This window comes from Chenopodium album, chromosome 2 (genome assembly GCF_948465745.1).
Source record: "Chenopodium album chromosome 2, dcCheAlbu1.1, whole genome shotgun sequence".
In the NCBI taxonomy this organism is placed as follows: Eukaryota; Viridiplantae; Streptophyta; class Magnoliopsida; order Caryophyllales; family Amaranthaceae; genus Chenopodium; species Chenopodium album.
The window spans coordinates 17,900,205-17,922,655 of record NC_137835.1 but is presented as its reverse complement, the minus strand read 5'-3'; the positions used below and the strand labels follow the sequence as shown (position 1 = coordinate 17,922,655).

Genomic DNA, 22,451 nt, shown 5'->3' with positions numbered 1-22,451 from the left:
ATAAAGAACATATAATCGTACCTTTGAAGCGTGATTCCACGTGCGATCGAGCAAGAACAATGGGAGATAAAGAACCTCAAGCGTGATTCCTCTACTTGGTCCACGGGTACAGATTAAGACCTCCACTAATGCTAGTTAGTTGCAATTAAACCCTTCAATTGACCTTCTATGGATAAGAGCGAGCAACGAACCAACCACACGCGCCACCAAGGATGAGCGGCTGTACGGACGAGGGGAGGAGAGAGATAGCCGTGAGATAGAGAGAGGAATTAGGGTTTTGGGATTGGTTGCCTTCATGTCAAAATACACTGTGTGTGAATTATGACTGCTTACTTGCAACCCTAGGCATGAATTTTATTTATAGATCTCATCTCTAAATAAGAGCCCATGTCAAAATCCCAAAACCTAATTCCAATCTAACTATGCTAGACCAATCCATTTCATGATTAGTTAAATGCTCATGAGACCCATTAATGGCCCTCTAACTTGCTTAACCCAATACCCTTGTGTGTGACCTCATAGGATCCATTCTAGCGGGCTTTGGACTATTTGACTAGTCCAAATATCATCTCTCATAGTCTAGCAACAGATGATGACACCCCAAGAGAATGAACTTATTATCTCCATAATAGTGATCCTTGATATATCTAGTAATTGCACTTATCGAAGACACAACTCCTTCATGGGCGGTGGTTGAAACGTGCAAAGGCTGCGGTTTAGTTGCTGCCCAAGATGGTTGACGTGGTTGGGCGCTTTGCATGGCTGCGCTGTTGGCCGTGGCCGCGGCCGAGCTTCGGCAGGATCCACGAAGATATCAGGTTCAGTGTAGGGGCATGTAGATTACCACCGGTATGGGAGGTGGTTGGGTGATCATTTTTAGTAATAATAATAATAATAGCAATAATTTATATATTTTTACATTTATTAATAAAAACGTTAATTAAATTTTTAAAAATCAAATTAAATTGACGGAAATTTTGACTTTTACCACCAAAAAATTTGGACAAATTGTTTTTTACCACCTACTATTTTAAAAGTTGTATTTTACCAACAAATAATGTTCTAAAAATTGTTTTTCACCACCTACCGTTAAGAAAACCGTTAAATCTAATGGTGTTAAAAAACATTCTTTGATTTTCGTGCCCGAAATATGTTTTTTATAGGTTTAGGGGGGCATTTTGGCCCTACGGGTCCAATTTGAGGTCAAAATTGATAAAAAAAATGATCGGAAATACCTCATTTTGCGTGTTCACGCAATTCGATGTATTTTTAAACACGCAAAACGAGGTATTTCCGATCATTTTTATATCAATTTTGACCTCAAAATGGACCCGTAGGGCCAAAATGCCCCCCTAAACCTATGAAGAACATATTTTGGGCACGAAAATTGAAGAATTTTAAAAAATTCCGTTAGATTTAACGGTTTTCTAAACGGTAGGTGGTAAAAAACAATTTTTTGAGTTTTATTTGGTGGTAAAATACAACTTTTAAAATAGTAGGTGGTAAAAAACAATTTGTCCAAATTTTTTGGTGGTAAAAGTCAAAATTTCCTAAATTGACAAAACCAATAAAACAACGACACGTGTTATGATAACCCTCCAAAACACCCTTCCAATGTTGTAATATCCCTACCTTATAAAAAGTGGGAGAATACTCTTATGAATAGTGTGAAGACTATTATGCCCTTAAAAAATTTAATTGACATATTTACCCCTAATTAAAATTAATTTTGATGCATTTAAGTATGGAAAAATACACTTCAATAATCCCAACTATGGGCGATTTACCTACAATAATCCCAACTATCGTTTATTCTACAATAATCCCAACTATTAGGTGAGTTTTCCTCCGACAGTTCCAAACCGGTCAACAAAAGTCAATAACCTGTTATTGTAGGTTGTTTGACACATGTCACTATGTGAGTGGTTCCAAAATAATAAAAAAAATAAAAAAAAAAAAAACCAAAAAGGAAATTCTGACAGCCACCATGCCAGCCATAAGCCCATAACCACCACCTCCACCTCCTGCCACAACCCTAAAACACCACCTTCACCAGCCACCCAAGTCGGAAACGACTCCCACGACCAGCCGCACCCCCGAAATAGACCTAAACACCTAACCCTTGCCCGAGAAACCACCACCAGCCCCAAATTGCACCAAAAGGCACCAAAATCGCAGCCCCAAATCGCACCAAAATCACACCCAAATCGTCAGCGTGGGTGTTCGTGAGAATCCGGTGGGTATTCGTGGGTGTTCGTGAGAATTCGGTGGTTGTTCGTCGGTGTTCGTGGGTGTTTGTGGGTGTTCGTCAGCGGAGGAGAGAGAAAGAGGCACGAGAAGGAGAGAGGAGGGGTCGTGGTTGCGTAGAGCCGTGCGGGAGGATCGGAGTAATTGGCATCGCTGGTCGTGCGGGAGGAGCAATTGGGGTTGGGGTGGATCTTGGTTGGTGCTGTTGGGGATTGGGAGGGCCCGCCGGCTGTTTTCCGGTGGTCTGCGGATTTGCCGACCATTTTCCGTTGGTCTGGAGGTTTGGCTAAGGGTTGGTGGTGGTTTCCGGTGGGCTAGGGGTGGTTGGGATGGTTTTTGTTTTTTTTTTTCCCTTTTTTTTTTATTGTAATATTAGGCTACTCATGCATTGACATGTGTCATTTAAGAAACAAAAAAAAAAGTTTACCTTTTCAGCAGGTAACCGGTTTTTGGGACTGCTGGAGGAAAACTCACCTAATAGTTGGGATTATTGTAGAATAAACGATAGTTGGGATTATTGTAGGTAAATCGCCCATAGTTGGGATTATTTAAGTGTATTTTTCCTTTAAGTATTTAACCTTTCATATTTTTGTGCTATATTTCTTTTGTTTATCTTCCTCCTTATCATTCCACCGAAAAGGCCAAAACTCCTCATTTCTCAATTTCCTCTTTTCTCACGAACTCCTTTTATGGTTGCTGGAAAATACTGCTAACATGTCAGTTTCCATTCTGGTACCCCCGGACACGACCACCCACCACCACGATAATTCTATAAAGATGATGACCCCGCTGGTTGTTTATTTTATACTAAAGGAAATGTAAAGTTTGTGCCATCTATTTGGTTATGTTATACGAAGAGGTGAATAAGCATGCTATTCGAAGACGCCCGAATCCAGTTGGAGTTGGGGACAACTCAAGATTGGCGGAGTTGACCGGTGAATGCAATAATGGTACCTTCGTAGTGGTGGAGTGTAATTGCTTGGATACCATTAAAATGATTGATAAAAATAAGAGTAATACTTTTGCTGTAATCTCTTTTAGTTGTGTTTACAGGGGAGTCAAACAAAGCAACTCTTTTGATGAGTCTTCTACGGAATGTAGCAGTTATGTCTCACATAGGAGGTACTATGGTCTTATGCTTTTGATTAAGAGCCTATTTGAAGATGTATTTTGCTTTAGTTACTGTGTTATTGACTCGATTTTTATCCTAGGAAAAGCTTATAGTTTATGATTATAGGAAAGAGTTAAGATGTACTCATACATCATCAATTAAATACTCGTAGGTCATAAATGCTATCTCCTCCATTATATGGTCCAAACACTATCTAATTGCAGGGAAATGTACTAATTCTCATATCCTTTGTGCCAGGGTGTTCAATGAGGGTTTTGTCCTCTCCATAACACTCCTATTGTTGTTATAGAATGATGCAATAGCTTTGATTGCCTTTTTATATAGTAATATGTATATTGACGAGTTATAATATATATGATCATTTTCAAAATAAATAATCATAACACAAAACATGTTTCTACAATTAAATAAATTAAGATATAATCGACCTAAGACAAGTATAATTCAACAGCAACTCAAAGTACGTAAACTTTGAGGTTTGAATTTATAACTCTCCTACGATGGCTAGGTTATCGTGCGCATCACACGCGTAGGCTTCCCTAGTTAATACATAATTCAGAAGTTGTATTATTAAAATAAATAATGGGCCAAATATTGTACTACGTATTATTATCTGCAATTTTTACTAAGAAAATTGAGATTTTAATTTCAGTTCAGTTCAGTTCGATTTAGTTTAGTTCAACTCCTAATTTTCTTCTCTCATAAAATATTCATTTCAGCTATATTCAGTTCAATTCAGCTCCAATCAATTTAGTTCAAATCAGTTCATTAAATACTCCCTTTGTGTTTTTTAAGTGTTACACTTTGACTGGTACATAGTTGTAGACAATTTAGTTGGCTTAAATAAAATAAGAGGTAAGTGGAGTAGTTGGAGTATCAAAAAACTGTAAAAGAAAAATAGTGGGGTTAATAGTTCATTGAAAAGTAATGAATATGAGGGGAGAGATATAATAAAAAATGTAGTAGTGGGTTTGAGTGGGGACCATGAGAGGAGAGATATATACTTTCTCCGTTTTCTTTTACTTGCAACACTTTCCTAAAGAGAAAATGTCACAATACTTGCAATACACTATAAAAGGAAAGTACTTTAAAAAAAAACTATACTATATCCCTTATTAAAGCACATGACCCACAAAATTACACTCTTAACAACCACTCATCCTATTTTAAAGTTTATTATATCATGTAAAGTTGTAAACCCCACCTTTCTTAATTACCGCACTAAAGGGTGTGTTACATCTAAAAGAAAACGGATGAAGTAATATTTTAATGTAGGTTTTTGCTAAAAAAGAAAGTGTAATACTTATTAAAAGACGGCCGAAATTGATGTAGTAGTGGGTTTGAGTGGGGAACATGAGAGCAGAGAGATATAATATTTTAAGATAAATTTTTGCTAAAAAGGATAGTGTAATACTTATTAAAACACGACTAGATTTAATAGGTGTAACACTTAAAAAAATACGGAGAGAGTATAAACAAATGGTAATTCAAAAATCCTAATTCAAACTTGTAAATCCAACTGTCCAAAGTTGGATACTCCACCAATTTTTATCACATCACCCACGTTATTTCCACTTCTTCCATCACCCTCTCACCGGAAAAACAAACCCCACAAACTCCAGTTTCCAGAACATTCTTCCGCCATGGGAGGACCTTCAAGGTGGACCTTCACCTTCGCCATCTTCATCCTCGCCATTACAACAATCTCAGTTCAAGCAGGCGACAACAACCATGTCTACTCCCCTTGCCGTGACACTACAGTTCAGCGCGACGATGGCTTCACCTTCGGCCTTGCTTTCTCTTCCAAAACTTCTTTCTTCTTCAACAATAATGCCTCGCTTCAGCTTTCTCCTTGCGATCGACGACTTTCTCTCTCCTCCAGTAGCTCTCAAATCGCGCTTTTCCGACCTAAGGTTGATGAGATCTCTCTTCTCACCATCAATGCTTCTTCTTTCAGCCCGGTATGTTACTCTTCCTTCTTTCTTTTTCCCCGATTTTTGAAATTAGGGTTTTGATTATCGTTTATAGCTGTTGAATTAGGGCTTGTTTTTATTGGGGTTTTGAATTTGTTTGGTTGAATTCGGAAGTGTTGTTTGATTTTATTGTGAGATCGGATCGTATTGATTTGAGTATGGCTAGTGTATTTCAATTTGTTTGAACTATGAAAATTTTCTATTTTTTGGGTTTTGTTTTGGTAGACATACATTTGAGTGCTTAACCTAATTGTTGAGCAGATTGTATATCTTTAGTTACTGGGATAAGGTTGTCTATATGATATGTGGTGTCATTGGATTAATGTATTATAATCTAAGGAACGGGTTGTCGACTGTGGTTTTTATTTAATCTTGGCTTGTATTGATGTAGCGATATCAAGCGATGAATGTGATTTAATAATTTAGTGCCAAAATGCTGTTGGAAGGCGTTTTGTAGGGATTTAGGATGTAAAAAATGAGTAAACCTTGGGATCTGTACTCTATGATTGGTTGGATTCATCAAAAACATTTCAGCTGGAACAAAGATTATCGGGTATTATGCCTTTAAATCACTGTTGTTTCATTCTGTAGTCATCTTTGCAACTTGGGCACACTGTATATTATGGGCCGTGCCAATTTCCTGTTGAAGTTACTGAGAAAGGATCCTTTAGCAATCTTGATGCCCCCATCAGCAATATTGCCAATGCATCAGAATCTAAGCTTGCTTATTTTACTATGGTACTGAGTGTTTCTCGAGCCATGTATCACTGAAAACATTTCACAAAGTTTCTGGTGCTCCAAAGTTCTCTTTCTCCTCCAAATACAAGGCAATAGGATTTTGATTATTAAATGTGAAGTGAGTGAGAGCTATCGTAAGCTGTGAGAGAATTTTTCTATATTTTGTGACAGCAGTTGATGTTTTGGGATCCTTTCAATTGCTAGATGTTCATGGGCCATATGTTATTGAAAGATATGGGGTGTTCTTTTGCTCGACTAGAGTGTACTTATTGTCTTATTATAGGTCAAACTAGGTGCTTTGTATGTTTTATATTTGAACCTTATGTATAGGTGACCGGTGATAGATTGAGAAGTTCTTTGTAAATCAAAAGGACGCTGAGTTGTCTCTTGAATTTATTGGCATTGAAAGACATGACCTTGGTGTTGTGGCTAGAGTTAGGATTGTTATTTTGAGCATATTTTTTTGTTCAGTCCATTCAGGTCCATTCTAGTAGGTTTCGTCCCAATAATTCAGCTCGGTTCATGTTTGTCTTAGATTTTCAGTTTGGTGGTTCGATTCATTTGATATTTATTTAATTGGTGTATTTTCTTTGCACCTTGTATTCCCTGGTATGAGTTTATGTAAACTTAGTACACTGGCCCTTATATGAATTTTTCTAAACTAATTTTCCTTACTTGGGCTTAGTGCTCTTTATCTAAACTTATTATTCCTGAAACGTATTTTATTAAGGTGGAAAAGAAGATCTTGAAACACATTGTTTACTTTGTATTCTACAATGATTAAATGCAAATTTTGGTCTTTTTTCATGCTGATGTACTACAAATGACCCACCTTCCCCCCCCCCCCCCCCCCCAAACCTTTTTTCTCTTCTCTTTTGATGTGTTTGAAGATTCTTGTTCAGTGAGAGTGGGCATTATAGTCATGTCCTTACTTAAGGTAGTCTATAGACCCACAAGCTAACATGTTTGTTCTTAATGCTGTAGTCTTACCGTTGTTCAACAGCCACTTATTGTGATTTTTGTGGCACTAAGCCATTCATACTCTGCAAGGCTTGAGATTTTTTAGTTTGGGACTTGGATTCTGTAGTTCAATTGGTTTGTCTAGGTGATGTCGTTCTATTGTTTGAGCTGTATGATTCTGTCACCAGTTAAGCTGTACCTAGAGTTTATATATTTCCTTTGACTTTTAGTAACTCCTTTCCTAACACTTGGTAAGACCATTATGCGTCCAATACTTGCTATTGGGTGCTCGTTTGACTATGTTATCTTTTAAGTTGATCAAGAAATGCAATAGCTCTCATATGCTCATTATTTCAATTTTATTATAAGTATTGTTTTACGCGCTCTAGCTCTCCTAAATAGTCCTCGATGACGCTCCAGGGAAGGGGGATGGTGGTGGTGGCTTTCATAGTATTACCCAGTATATTAATTGCTGTACAAGTATGATAGTGGACTAGTTGACAAGCCGTAACAAAAGCATTCTTGTGAAAGAAGTATCAAATATCCTTAGTTTTCTTTATTATTGGATATTTGGATTCGCTATACTGGTTCCTCAAATAAATACTGTAGTAATACCCTGTGTCCCTACCAGCTTTTGTTCCCCCGATCCTCTTGTCCACAGTGTCCAGCCCACCATGATCTTTATCATCTCCAAGCTTCCGGTTTTCTTTGCAAGCCATGGCCATCCACCATTGTCATCCTTTCTATTATCAAGCATCTGCCAATCCCTACCTTCACCTTCATGAAAACCCACCACCTCCACTCGCTGCCCACCATCAGCACCCACCTTTAGTACAACAACAACAACAACAAAAAAAAAAAAGAAAAAAAAGGGGGGGGGGGGGGGGTCGGCTAACATGAATTGTCGTAAGGAACCGTATGATATAAAAAGGGACATAACAAGATAATCTGTTAAATGAGTTTGAAAAAAAGGTTGAGTAAAGTGATAAAAAGAGAGAACATTCAAGAAAAATAAGAGAGTTTTAAAAGAGAACAACTTATAAAATTCAATAAAGCACCCACCTTCAATGGTACCAGAAAATCAAGCATCACTAGAAGCCAGAAAATCAGGTGCCAAAAGAGTTTCTGGATACTGTTTTCAGGCGCCCACCAAGTAGTGCAATTTCAGTGGTGGTGGTGGTTGGACAATGTACGGCAGAGCCGTGGAGGTGGATTAGTTGCGTTGGAAGTTTTGGTGGCTGATGAAAGATATATTTTTAATTCCTTTCTTTAGTCGTATTATTCTCATTAAAGCAAAGGCAAGTCATTGAAATTGCATAAATCTGTGTCACCCCCTTGTGTTACATCTAAAAACCATATAAGAGGAGCAAGTATTTCGAGATTCATCGTCCAAAATCTAAGCTACATTGTTGCATTAGTACATTTTCTGTTTCAGAAATTCCATAGATCCACAACATAGTGAATTGAAGCTCTCATCCCCATGAATTTTGATTTAGGGAAAGTCAACATAGACTGTTCAGCTTATTGAGCTTGGAATTTCAGAACACCCCCACATGTAAAATTATCGTGCTCTCTCCCGCTCCCCAATTTCCTTAGGCATGCACTTTTAATGTATGTTGTTTTCTTAGCTTTTTTCCTAGTGTTTTTTTTTTTTAAACACCAAGCCTTATGTATGTCTCATCACTCACATGCCTGGATGGATGTTTTGGTGGACAAGAATTTGGTCCGTGATCTAGTTGTGATATACAAAAGATGATTTTTTACAGTTCTCTCTTGTTGGAATTTAGGCCTTAGCTTCAGGGTGCTTGCTTTCTGCAATTCAGGTATGAGGTGTTGGTTTGTTTAACCCATACCTTGTGTTTGTTTTAGAAAAATTACTAATTATAATTTATCCCACTATATTCATCCTCCAAGTTATGGGGTTTAAAGAGAAAAGTTCATCATCAAACAAAATTAGACACAACCCATACTGCCCTAAAGTCCTTATTCAAAACCTAAAGTAGCTTGTGAACCAAACTTCTGCTGAATGAGTTTTTCTGATGACTGATACGTGGAGAGTGGAAATGTAGCTACATGATAGCCGCCTAATATTTAAGGGCACGAGTTTGACCAAGTATTTGGTACTTAAGTCTTTGGGGTATTAAGGAGAATAAAGTCAATAAACTGCCTCGAGAAATGCTATTTTAGCTATTTTAAGTTTGTGTTAGAGAGGGATGCATACTTCTGAATGGGCAGGCTGCTGAAAAGTTGCTTTATATGGCCTTCTGCAACTAAGGTTGCAAGTGCTGTTTTGCTCTTTCAGTTATTGTGTAGTGTTTGCACTTCCTGTAGTTTACTAGTTTAGAATTGGCCATATATATATATATATATGTATATATACCAAGGCGTCCAAGACTAGAATTTAGAAAAAGAGAGCTAGCACATGTAAGAATGATTGTTTACCGACTTTGACTTGTCAGCCTACATATGCTAGCGTTTTGACAAGGACTAAATGCCCTGCCCTTTATTATTTTATTAAGATCAAAGGAGAGAGGGGATAAAGAGGAGTGAGCTTAGTGCATATGAAATGCATTTTCCTTTGTGGCACATTGGCCTCCACAAATCTTTGAAAGGAACTAATGCCTTGAAATTTTCTCTGAAGCAGAAAAAAGTTCCAAGCCCTCCGTTGCATTAGGTGGGTTTCTCCCACGTCTATGAAACAATTTTTTATTTATTTATCTTAATCCTTCTATAGAGGCTTCAATGCTTGCATATATAATTATTATAACTCTTACTTCTTTCCCCTAAACGGCTAAACTAATCTCTCATGATCCATTTGCCTCTCTTTTGGGCTTTCATGGACATCTTTCTCCTAGCACTGTATATGTACACCTTATACCTGTAAGTCCTTTTGGAGAAATGAAAATTTGGTAGCTCTGGCCTCTGATTGAATCAAATCATGCAGAAACTCTTCCCTAATCTTCACTTTATAATTTATATACTTCCCAGGTTCAGGTACCTTTTTCTTTCACAGTATAGTATATACATCAAGGTTCCCAATTCCCAATGCAAGGGCATTGTGTATTTGTATGTGATCAATTAGATTCAGACTAGATATCTACACTTCTACAGGTCTTAATTCAAGCGTAAATGTGGTGACCACTTTATTAATATATTAGTTTCATCCTGCTTCATCTCATAAACTTGCTCGACTTCTGATTATGCTAGTTGATCCTGACATGTTAATCTTCTTCTCTAACTTAAGATGATTGTGCCATATATCCTCTACTGGCATGTTAGTACTCAACTTTTGTTGCTGTGTATCTAATAATTAATAGTCATTCAAGTGTTCGTTGATGATATCATCTGTTGGAGCTGCTTGACTTTGTAGTGACAGAGATGTTAAGCAAAATGGTCCTACATCTACATAATCTTATTTCTTTCTTTTGCCGAGTGAGATACCTGTTTCTAAATAGGACTATCCTAAACTTTGGTGGGATGTTGAATTTTCAGGATTCAGCCGGTGGTTATATGGTGGCGTTTGCTGGCTCAAAATATGCTGCAAGATCCATTCCTACATTTGTTGCAAATAGCACCCACATAGTGACAAGTTTTACTCTGGTAAGGATATCAGAGATCACATGGTTTTCTTTTTTTTTTTTGAATAAATCACATGGTTTTCTTTTTCTGTTTCTTATTCCTCTTTAAACGGCTTATATATTGCTCTTGTGGAAGCAGATTCTAGAATTTAAGCAAGGCCGACTACAAAATTTGTTTTGGAAAAGGGATGGTTGTGCATCATGTAAAGGCAAGTCTAAGTTTGTCTGCCTGAACAATGTGGATTGTGCAATCAGAATGAGCGACTGCAAGAATCGAGGTGGATCTATGGATTGCAGCCTTGGCATACAATTAGCCTTTTCTGGTACAGATAAGCATTATTCAGTTCTTAATTCTTGGTATGAAGTGCAGAACCTACGGCAATATTCACTATTTGGCTTGTATTCCAATTTACGGAAGTCTCTCTCTGATCAATTCAGCAACTTCTTCTGATTTACTGCTGTGTCTTGTGTGTTCTAAAGAGGTTTTCTCTGCTTTTGCAATTGCACGATTCTTCAATTTATTCTCCTTTGATCCTCCAGCAGGCTTGTGTGGAAATATGTAACATGTTTTGGTATGTAATTGTATTTTTTTTATTAGCAGTGTATATTGAAATTGAGTTAATGTGATTAATTAGTCGTTCTCTGCTTATCATTTTGTCTTGTAATATTGACCTTTGGTATAAGATTTTGATTCTTGGCCTAAGTAACTTCTTAAAAATGACTATTTTTTTTGGTACGTTGTTATTTTGTACAAGTAATATGTACTGATATGTCATATGTGTAATGACTGGCTTAGGAGATTTTTCGCCAAACAGCTACCACTCATAATTTAAGGCTCAATTAGACAATATCACTATGGAGAAAATCTCTGTTAATATGTCATGTTAACAGAGGTCGTTTATATGAAGCCAATAGCGTCATTTTCCCAGCTAAAGTAAGGGTACACTCGTCAACGTGAATTTGCCCCTTAACGATTCTGTAGCAACGTCAATTCTTAACTGTCTGACATCCCGTTCCTGATTTTGTTGACCCCGTTGGCAATTCCCCTCTTTCAACTTCAGCTTTCCCCCCATTCCATCTCCCCCCCCCCCCCCATTCCAATTGCAGATCCTGGAGTCTCCAGATCCTAGTAGCGCTAATTGGTTGAGCAAGCATCAAATGTTGTGGAGTTAAATTGCAGTATCAGTCGAATTGCAACACTGAAGTTGCAGTTGGAGGTCGGGCGGCAAATTCAGTGTTGTTTGTAAGAGGTCAGGCTAGGGTTTCGTAAGGTTAGCTCACATCATCTGGGTTGAGGGCTCCGAAGTCAAAACATGAATTGCGTAACTCACTGTCTCAAACTCCGCCAAATTTTAAAGTGTTGCAAATGAGGATCACAGGACCAAATTGATTTCTAGGAGCAAATGAGGATCGTGTTCTCAAATTCAACGGGGTGGGAAAGAGCATGTGATTTCTAGAAAACGGGGTGTTCAGACTTACCGTTAACCTTGTTCTAATGTTAAGTTAACTGCCATGTCAGCTACAACACATAAAAACATTAAAATAATTGAAGATGCTTCAAAATTGCGAAATTGCCATCAATATTGACAACTTTGTCAATATGGAATGTTAACTGGGGCGCGCTCATCACGATGTGATGATGGTTAAGTTTGCTTGGCACTGAATCCTGTAACGTACAATGTACGCAGCTTAGATATTAGTATCATACCAAGAATATAGCTTGATTTATTTTATACGTCTATCCTTTAACACATTTTGGGCACCACAACATCAATTTGTGCAAATCCCAAAAGGTTTCAAAAAACCAAAAACTTTGATACTCCGTATGTTTTTTGTTTTAACCCTATTATGTACTGTAAATCTAAGTTATTACCCAAGCAATTTCTAGTGTAAATCTTTAGTCAAGCAATTTGTAAAATGCATGTAATATAAAAGACAACAAAAATTAAAATAGAAGGTAAAATAACCCATTAACCAAACACCCTAACAAAAGAATTTGCTAATTTGGGCATCCATAGTACATTACTACATTAGTACTCACTCCGTCCTACAATGCTTGGGACGTCGGGGTGGACACGTAGTGTAAGAAAATTACAAGTGGATCTATTTAAAATATTTATTTATTATATAAAAGATTTTCTTTTGTATTTTTATACTCCGTAGTATAAGAAAACAACAAGTGAGGTGGGATAGGTGATGAGAGAGAAAATGTGGGAAAATATTTTTTTATTAGTGGTCCCATTCCATAGTAACATGTAAAGTTTTATGGGACGGATAAAAATAGAAATTGTGTCATGTATTATGAAACGAAGGGAGTAAGCATGTTGACTTAAATTTTAGGTCAAATATCATCTATTAAGGTAGTTTTCAATTGATTTTCAATTGCATTTCAGAATTCAAGCATTTTCTAGAGTATCCGGTGAAAACTATTTTAACCTTTTGGATTACAAATTTACAATTCAAATTACATCTTTTGTATCTCAAATTCTACGTTCAATCCTTGACTTTGCATATATTTTTCCTCTTTTCTTTTATTCTATAGAGTAAAAATGAGTATAACAAGTGCACACTCATTAGAAAAAAAAAGGTTATAAATTTCCAATGCAAAAATTATAGGTTAATTTCACTTTTGCTACCACTCAAACACCCCTACTTCACTTTTGCTACTCATCAAACGTTTTATTTTATTTTGCTACCACACAAATCACATAATTTTAATTTTGCTACCACTTAACACTTTCAGTTACAATTTCCGTTAGTGAGATCAACAACCCTCACTGCCACCCCTCCCTCCGCGGACACCCTCACTGCCTCCCCGTCAGTCACCTTCAACCCACCATGAATTCTTTTTTTTTTTTAAGAAAAAAAAGACACCCAGCCACCATCGCTGCCCAGGAACCCCGGCCCCCCTATTGGTGCCGGCGACAGCCCACCCTCCTTATCCCCTTCTCGCTGCCCCAACCCCCAGCTCGAAACTAGAAAACAACCCCCTCCCTACCCCCCACCGGAATCGGCCCCCCTCCCCTTCCCCCACCCAAAACAGCCACCCCTAACCCTTAAACACCAGTCCAAACCACCATAAACGAAACCTAAATCCCGTTTAGGGTGGTTTCAGGCTGGTGTTTAAGGGTTAAGGGTGGTGATTTTGGGTGGGGGAAGGGGGGGATCGATCTAGGGTGGGGGAAGGGGAGGGGGCCAATTCCGGTGGGGAGATGGGGAGGGGGTTGTTTTTCAGTTTCGGGGTGGGGGTTGGGGCAACGAGAAGGGGTAAGGGAGGGGTGGGCTGTGTAGGTGGAGGAGGGGGAGGGGGAGTGGAGTCGTCGGCCGCCGAGCGACGCTTTGGGCACCGTTCACCTGCAGGGGGGAAAGGGGAGGGTGGCTACCGGGAGGGGGCTGGCTGTTGAAGGTGGTGGGATGGTCGCTGGGTTTTTCTTTATTTAAAAAAAATATTTTTTTTAATTTTTTGAATAAACTTAACGGAACCCTAATGGATTCCGTTAAGTGGTAGCAATTTTTACCAAACTTGTTTTTGTATGGTAGTATAATAAAATTAAAATTTTCCTCGGTAACAAAAGTGAAGTACGTGTGTTTTGCCGGTAGCAAAAGTGAAAATTTCCAAAATTATATGAATTATAAATTTAGTTTATAAGACCCTGAGTGGGTACTTGATTTAAAGTTGACCTAATCTAAACACTTATTAGTTTTCTCATTAGATTAGCTCTTGTATTTATCTTTATATAACCCAAATAATTAAAATTAAATTGTCGCTAACTTAATATAGCAATATAAGTGAGACGATAAGTTTTGAAGCTAATGACATATTGATAGATTACTATCTATATTAAACAAAAGATAAAACTGATACAAGAACTAATCTAATGAGAACACTAACAAGCGTTACGATATGAAAAATGACTTATGAATGATCTGATAGTGAGAAAAATAAGTTAAAAACTCAATAATTACTTTGGTTTTAAAATGACCTTTTCTGAATATTGAATTTGGTCAACTTGACCCAAATTCATCCAAGTTGACCAATTTATCCAAACCTGAAAAGGATTTAAATTAGAATTGATCTAAAACTAAATTGGACTTAATCGAACTGAAATTAGCCAATTCAGAATCAACCTAACCCAAGGTCTTCCTAATAATAATTAACCCAATCAAATCCGTTTTGGACCCAATATGAATTTATTCGAATCGTATATAAAGTTGTCCTAATCCAAACGACACTAACGCAATAGATCTTGGCCCAAAATTACCCAACTCAAACCGAGATAGATAGGTTAAAAGAGTAATCTTAACCAAACATGCATACCCGAATTAAACAGACTAGATCTGTTGTTGTCAACCCAATTTTCATATGGTTAATCAAATTGCCACCCTATGAATATATTGTACTTCCTCCATTATTTTTTTATTGCACCATGAGGGATTTCACGCTTTTCAATGCATTATTTTAGCTATTAATATCTTTAATTATACTTTTGTAAAAATTATAAAAATTTGATATTTGAAAAGAAGATTTCAAGACGAATCTAACTAGATCCCACATGACTATATTTTTCCTAATGGATAAATCACAAATGATGGTCAAAGAAGATTAAGTGAATTGTGTAAAAGTCTTAATGGTGCAATAAAATAAAAACGGAGGAAGTACTAGTTATTACTCCCTTCGTTTTTAAATACTTGATCTATCTTTCGTGGGCACGTATGCTGATGCTAATTTTTGGTCAATAATATCTTTAATTATCAATAAGTATAATTTCTAACAATTGAAAATTAATAATCTATTCATTGAGATGAGTGTAACAAATACCCACAAGACTATATTTTTTCTTATTTATATATCACAAACTTTAGTCACAGTAGCGCAAATGAATAGTGCAAAAAATAGAAATGGAGCAAGTATTTAAAAAAGGAGGGAGTATATGTTTCATACAAAATAAAACAACCGTCGCTGTACCCACAATGAATACAACCCAATACAACTGACGTGCCGGACTAGGGGTGAGCAAAAAAATCAGAGTACCCAGAATCGAAACCTAAACCTGTACAAGAGATTTCGGTTTCGGTTTCAGGTAGCAAAATGAAGAACCTAATGCAACATGTTCCAATTCTAAATTTTTTGGAACCGGAACATGTAGGGTACCATGTAACCTGATAAAAGTATCACTAAATTTCAAATTATACACCAATTCCAATAAATATCAAAATTACAATTATAAATATGTATTAAATTTGTTAGACAACTACTATTAGTTTGTTTTATTGCGAGTTGTAAACATTATAAATTAGTGGCCAACCAATTTTTTTGTCAAAAAGATTTGCAAAAAATTAGTAAGTATATTACAAGACAGGGTACCCTGAATCGAAACCGGAACCGGAACCGGAACCTACATGGTTACATCGGTTCTTGTTCCCAATTTCTAAAAACTTGTTCAACAAGTTTCGATTTTAGGAATTTTAACGAGGTATCTTGTTATGCTCACCACTAGCCCGACCCTAAGGGCTTGTTTTTTTTTTTGAAATAAAATGGATTCATAAATAAAGTCATACGACATCTACAAAGAGATTTAGATATAATGAATACATAATAATTGAATCAAATAAAAACATTCCGAATAGAATTGACTGAATTGAGCCGAATAGAATTGAACTTATAAGAGCTGAATCGAACTGAATATTTTATGAGAGAATGAAATCTATTAACTATTACTAAAACAAAACATACTGACATCATTAGAGGACACTTGTCAATTTCTTATGAAAATTTTTCCCGCCAAAGCTATTTTTGACATCATCATTTTTTTCTCCTAAGTTCTAAAACTAAACAATTACAATATGTCTTTCAAAATTAATAAATAAGATTATGATTACACTATATCGAATAAAGAATATTGACAACTATTTTAAATAAATACGGAGTAAAGTCTATTTAAACCGTGCAACGTATGAGATTAATCTAGTTAAGAACTAAACTTAAATTATTGGAGTTGAATTGAACTAAATTGAAATTATTAAAATTAAACTGAATTAAACTGAAAATTAGATGAAGAGAACATATCCTAACTCAAAACCGCTTTCAAAGCCGAAAGCAGAATCCATTCGTATAAAAGTGTATAACACATGACTGAATTCTGTAGCAGCTCAGCTCTATTTCCACTCCAAGCAATTTCTGCAAATCTCAAACAAATAAAATTATCAAGAACTTGTAATAAAATCGCAAAAATTATTGGTTGAAATAATTAAAATTCAATGTCGATGAACAAAATAGAAGAACCAAGCACATCCCCAAATCCAGATCAATGGTATACTTTAACCCTAGGTTCTTCCTTCAAAGATCATCAACCTTCTTCCAAATTCTGCACTTTACGCTGTAATCTTCTTCTTCTTCTTCAATTTTCTCTCTCTTCAATTTTTATTCTGCAATTTTATTCTTCAAATTTCATTTTCCATTACTGATTCAATCAAATTAATTTGTTTGATTTTTCAGATGACTTTAAGCCGGCATCGATCGATAAAACTCAACCAGGAGCATTGCACAAGACGAAGGACAACAAAGTTAGCGTAGAATTCAACAACAATCAACCCGGTAAACCTAAGGTTACCTTCGAAGGTAATGCTGGCGAAGATTACAAGGAAAACGACGGCGTTTTGTTCTTTGACGGCTATAGTTTCCGCCTTGAACGCCTTCATCATGCTGTCCAGCGTTTGCGCCATAATCGCTTGCCTGGCGAATCCTCCGCCGCGTCGTTGGCCGCATCTTCCGCCGCGGACGGTGGTTCGTCGCCGGTAGTCAGAGGAGGTAAACCTCAGGCTCAGCCTCAGGTGCTGCCTCAGCATCAGCCTCAAGCGTATACTAGCCGGCCTGCGTTTACGCCTCCTCGGCCGCCTCCGGCACCGCCTGTTGCGGTCAGTTTTCTGTCTCATAACATCCATTTTCAGCTTAATTATGTTGTGAATTATTATAATGTTGAATTATTATATTGTGTGTGGTGATAATGTGTTCAATTAGTGCAAATATGATGGTGGAGGCGTATGCATAGTGCTTGTTGGGGGATATTGATGGTTGATTGATAATTGCATTGTTAAAAAGAAAGCCAGTTCTATTTTAATTAGCTTCATCCATCAAGGAATGGTGTTTAGTTTAGTGCTTAGTAATTTAGAGGATGAGTTATATACTGAATCATTAGGCTTTATGACCATGTTTGATTGGGGGTATGTATTTGAAGTGCGCTTTCAATTAGGTGCTGGTTTTGGTTCTTCTCATTTTGGAGTAATTTGTATAGGACTTTGCGAGTTTAGTAATGCTGATAGCCCAAACACCCTTCTTGCCATTTGTTGATTGATTAGTGGTCGTTTGATGTGTTACGTTGTTGAATTGCTGCTGATCATAAGTTGCTGAATATAATGACGTATAAACTATAAAGTGGACTTAGGATCAATTTCTAAGGACATGCATTAGTATAATTGGTAGCTTCCAGATATTTATACGCCAAAATTATTGTTAAATTACTATGGTACTAGTTAGTAATCAAGGTTAAGTGGGCCAATGGAGGATTCCGGATTATCAATTGTCAAACGTTGTTGCCCTTGTATGATCGTTTTGTCCTCGTCAAACTATTGTCCTAGGAGGCAACCATAATCCTTTTATTCACCAGGATACTATGTATATTTTCCATTCTAATTCATAGCTACCACATTTCCAAAACATTGTAGGACAAATATGGTACTCCATAGTAGTGAAGTTCCCCCCTTACTCCCTTAGGATGTATTGGTGTTAATACATTACAGATGTAAATAAGGTTGTGGGATGGAACACTCATAATTTTGAAGCATCAACTGATTAAGTGGAAGGGTATTAGCATATCCCCTCCTTCCCCCCACCGTACACCTCCTTCTCCTGAAGGCCATGATAAGGGAAGAAAATTTCTCTGATTCATTTCTCTCTAATTTAGTGACTACTATATGTTAATTATTGCTTTATTGTATGATAAACCTCAACAACACTAGAATTATCCTATCAATCATCAATAATATCCCATTGAATAGAAATCTTAAAAACAATAGGGCTGCATAACCAAGCTGCAAATTTCATTTTTTTTGAATAAAAGCTGCAACTTTTTTATTAACCCAAACATAGCATAGATGATGCAACCATGGCGGACTGACCTGAAGAATAGAAGCAGTAAGGAAGTATACTGATCTACTTGTATAGGAAAAAGTTTTATTCTGTATCTGTGATCATCGGTCTCGTGCATAAAAAATTATTCCTGATGGGAAAAAACCTCTATGTTATCACTATATTAATGTTGCTGACACCCTTCCATTCTTCCCTGTCTCCTGGGTGAGAGCCTCTTTTAGGTAGTTGGGCTAGTGCCTGTAGAACTGTTGCCTAAACATTTCTAGGTCATGCCTGATCCATTTCCTCTGTCTGTTGGCTATCATGTTGTCTACCTTTCTTTCCCATTCATGGCTAGGATTTGAAGGGAGATGGGGACTAAGGGTCTGTTTGGCCTAGCTTTTAGAAAACAGTTTCTGTTTCTTTGAAATAGTTTTCTAGAAACTGTTTTTTGGAGAAACACTTCTGAGAAATAAAATTGTTTGGCCACATAAATCTAGAACTGATTCTGAATAATAGAAATTAGAAACCTTGTTTGGCTCATTTTTGTTAATAGCAGTTTAACTTTTTCGCCTATTGTTTATTCTTTTTAATATCTTTGCGCTCGAAATCTTCATTCACAATCCCCTCAAAAAAAAAAAAAAAAAAAAAAAAAATCTTCATTCACTATTGAAGAAACTCAGCCATGACGCCATTACCACTTCCGCCTCTCTCCTCCAACAATGTTCTGCCATCGACAGTCTTGATCTATTACAACGCTGAATACATGCATGACCACCAAAAGGAGTTTAATCAAATATCTAGCTTGTAATTCAATTAAATTGCTTGTGGCTTTACTAAAGAGTGGTTTCTTTCGGTGAATGACAAAGACTGTAGATCTGTGTTTCCTTCTCTTATGTTTAATTTGGTTTTGGGTTAGCAAGTCTGTGCTTTTGTGAATTTAGTGAGTTTTCCTTTTTCTTATCACTAAAAGAAGTAATTGGGAATTTGGGAGTGTTTACACTTGAGGAAGAAGATGAGAGAGGACATGAGGTGATTGTAATTTGGGTAATTGAGGATTTCATGAATTGTTTGAGGGTAGAATTGACTCTGTAAAAGTTTCATTAAATGAGCAAAACTGCTCCCTGGGAATTTGTTTTGAGAAGCTCCAATTTGGAGCTTCTACTTCTAAGCCCTCCTAGAAACTATTTTGAGTTTTTGAAGAAGTAGAAACTAGAAACTACCTCCCTAAAACATGGTGTTTGGCCTAGTTTTAGCTTTTGGGTCCTAGAAAGTAGAAACTGCCTTAGAAGCTTGGTCAAACACCCTGAGGATTGGGCTTTCAGGAGTCATTGATTTAGTGGGTGTTCTTTTGGCTGCATTGTGAAAAGGAGTTTGCTGCTGAGTGGCCATAGTGAACTACATAACAGTTTTTATGTCTAGGGTCATAAGCTCCTGATATTTGGTAATGTCTCTGCAAAGATAGGCTCTGCTTGAGGATTACCTAGAGTTAATGAAATTATTCTTTCACTATACGAAGTGTTTTTATATTATCTACATTTATTTAAAATTTCACAAAAAGATTTAAGTGTTCATCTTTCTGCATTTATGAATGCCTTTAAGAGGTTCTGACTTCTTCTTTTATGTGTTTGTCTATCAATGCTTCAGGTTGAAGTTGAGCGAATCGATATTGGTGATGCTGGAAATTCAGGTAAGAAGAAATACTCTCTCTCTCTCTCTCTCTCTCTTCCTACCATCTTTCTCTACTACTTACCTCCATTTTTTTAGTTGACGTGTTTTCCCTTTTAGGAAGTTTTTTTTAGTTGACATGTATTCCCTTTTAGGAAGTTTTTTTTAGTTGACACGTTTCCTTTTTGGGTAAGTTTTATACCTTGCATTTACTAGCTACCCCACTTGCGTTATCATTCTCTCACTCCCTCTCCTCTCCTCTCCTCAATATGTGTGCCTAAATTGAACGTGTCAACTAAATAGAAATAGAAATAAAAGTTTAGATGCATTGCAGGCTTTTCCCAGCTTCACTTTTCTGTGCATTGGGACACGTGTATGCTACATTTTTGCCAATGTTCAATCATATGTATTTTCTGGTGTCTTGGTGCAGGGGGAAAACCTGGAGTTGACAAGTCAGCCACTACCCCTCCTCAGCAATCAAATGTTATGGCATCGCCGGACTCAAAGGACTTTGATCTGGAAGAGCATTTAGACATAATGAATGATGATGATGACGATGATGCATTAGGGCCTGTCAAAGATAGTGCTGAAGAAAAAGCAGTACCCCATACTGGCATTGATATCAACATCCCGCAGCAAAGTGACATGGATGTCGAGATTGCTGATGTGGACGTCAATGATGATGACGGGGTTGATGCTGCTGCGGTCTTAAGAGCCCAGGTAAATGCAGTGGATAGGGTAGACCACACCTCCAGCTCAAGTGGCAGCAGTGGGAGTGATAGTAGCGGAAGCAGCAGTGGAAGTGGTAGCGGCAGTAGCAGCAGTGAAAGTGATAGCAGTGATGGTGACTCGGTCAATTCTATCTGAGTTCTGCATTGCGGAATTGGTTATGTAACTATGGACGGTGCACAAAATGTGGTGCTTCTCCTATTGTTATGAACTTGTTATGAGAGATGAGGGAATTTAATGTATTTTTAAATTTTTTTGCTTATTTGACAGGAATCTGAAATGTATAATAGTTACAGAGTATTTGTTAAGTTCTAATACAGTAATACTACGGGAGTAATAGAGTTTTTTTTTTTTTTTTTTTTTTTTTTTTTTTTTTTTTTTTTTTTTGAGCTGAAATTCAATTATACTTCGTAATTTCTTACGTTCTCAATATTTTTTTAGCCACTTATATCAGGGTGTGTATTAAGTTTTTATGCACCCAACTTAAGCTCCTATTTTAAATTAGATTTAAAACATTAATGTCAAGACCTATTTTATTCACCTTATTTTTACTTATAAGTCTAATAAGTTTAAAATACAACTAAAATAAATTTTAATAAGCTTATATAGTGATAAAATATATATAACCGTTCGAGGTGAAAACTTAAAACTAAAATTTGAGGATCAAATAATCCATTTATCTACAATTCGAAACTCAAAACTTAGGCAGTGTAAACAACTATTCTTTGTACTTTTACTTAATCAAGCAAACATAACTAATTTTTATTTCAAAGCAAGCCTACCTAGAACAGTATGCTATATGTTGATTTCCGGAATATAAATGAATCCCACATCGGCTAAGAAAATAAGATGGAGAAGTTGTCAGATTATAAAAAAAGAAGTGAACCATCGTTGCAAACATACCTTTCTCGGCCTTTTGGCTAAGATCAAGTGTAGTATCTGTTCTTATCAGTTTAATATCTGATACGTGGGCCAATGGCCCACAACGATATTAAATTTATTTTTTAAGGGGGAAGTCCCATCACAATAGCTTGCTATTGGGGTCTTCGAGCGTCGCCCATGCGTTGCACTACTGCACGGGCCTGGCGCACCCCACCAATCATCAGTTTAGTTTTTGTTAATCAAGCTTGAAAGGAAATAAATGAAAGGGAGAAAGGAAATACTTGAAAATTTTTATACGTGGTTGGCCACATCGTATGACAGGCGTTACTCAAGTTAATCGGTTAGTTATTACATAAGTTACTCATTAATTTTTATATGTGGTTGGTCACACCGTATGACAGGCGTTACTCAAGTTAATC

General features: G+C 36.8%; 2 protein-coding genes and 1 non-coding gene across 3 annotated transcripts; all 3 read left to right on the top strand.

Annotated features, from left to right (window-relative positions):
• Positions 1-4,885: 4,885 nt before the first annotated feature.
• LOC145583921 (uncharacterized) lies at positions 4,886-11,370 on the top strand. Its single transcript, XM_081640871.1, has 3 exons — positions 4,886-5,340; positions 10,543-10,650; positions 10,768-11,370. Exons 1-3 carry the CDS (start codon positions 5,023-5,025, stop codon positions 11,077-11,079), a joined length of 738 nt encoding a protein of 245 aa, XP_081496997.1. The 5' UTR covers positions 4,886-5,022; the 3' UTR covers positions 11,080-11,370.
• Positions 11,371-16,749: 5,379 nt separating this feature from the next.
• On the top strand, positions 16,750-21,508 carry LOC145583913 (uncharacterized). Its single transcript, XM_081640865.1, has 4 exons — positions 16,750-17,007; positions 17,125-17,543; positions 20,401-20,443; positions 20,852-21,508. Exons 1-4 carry the CDS (start codon positions 16,887-16,889, stop codon positions 21,286-21,288), a joined length of 1,020 nt encoding a protein of 339 aa, XP_081496991.1. The 5' UTR covers positions 16,750-16,886; the 3' UTR covers positions 21,289-21,508.
• Positions 21,509-22,049: 541 nt separating this feature from the next.
• Positions 22,050-22,246, top strand: LOC145608797 (U2 spliceosomal RNA). Its single transcript, XR_014105897.1, has one exon. It is a non-coding gene; the product is annotated as a U2 spliceosomal RNA (small nuclear RNA).
• Positions 22,247-22,451: the final 205 nt, after the last annotated feature.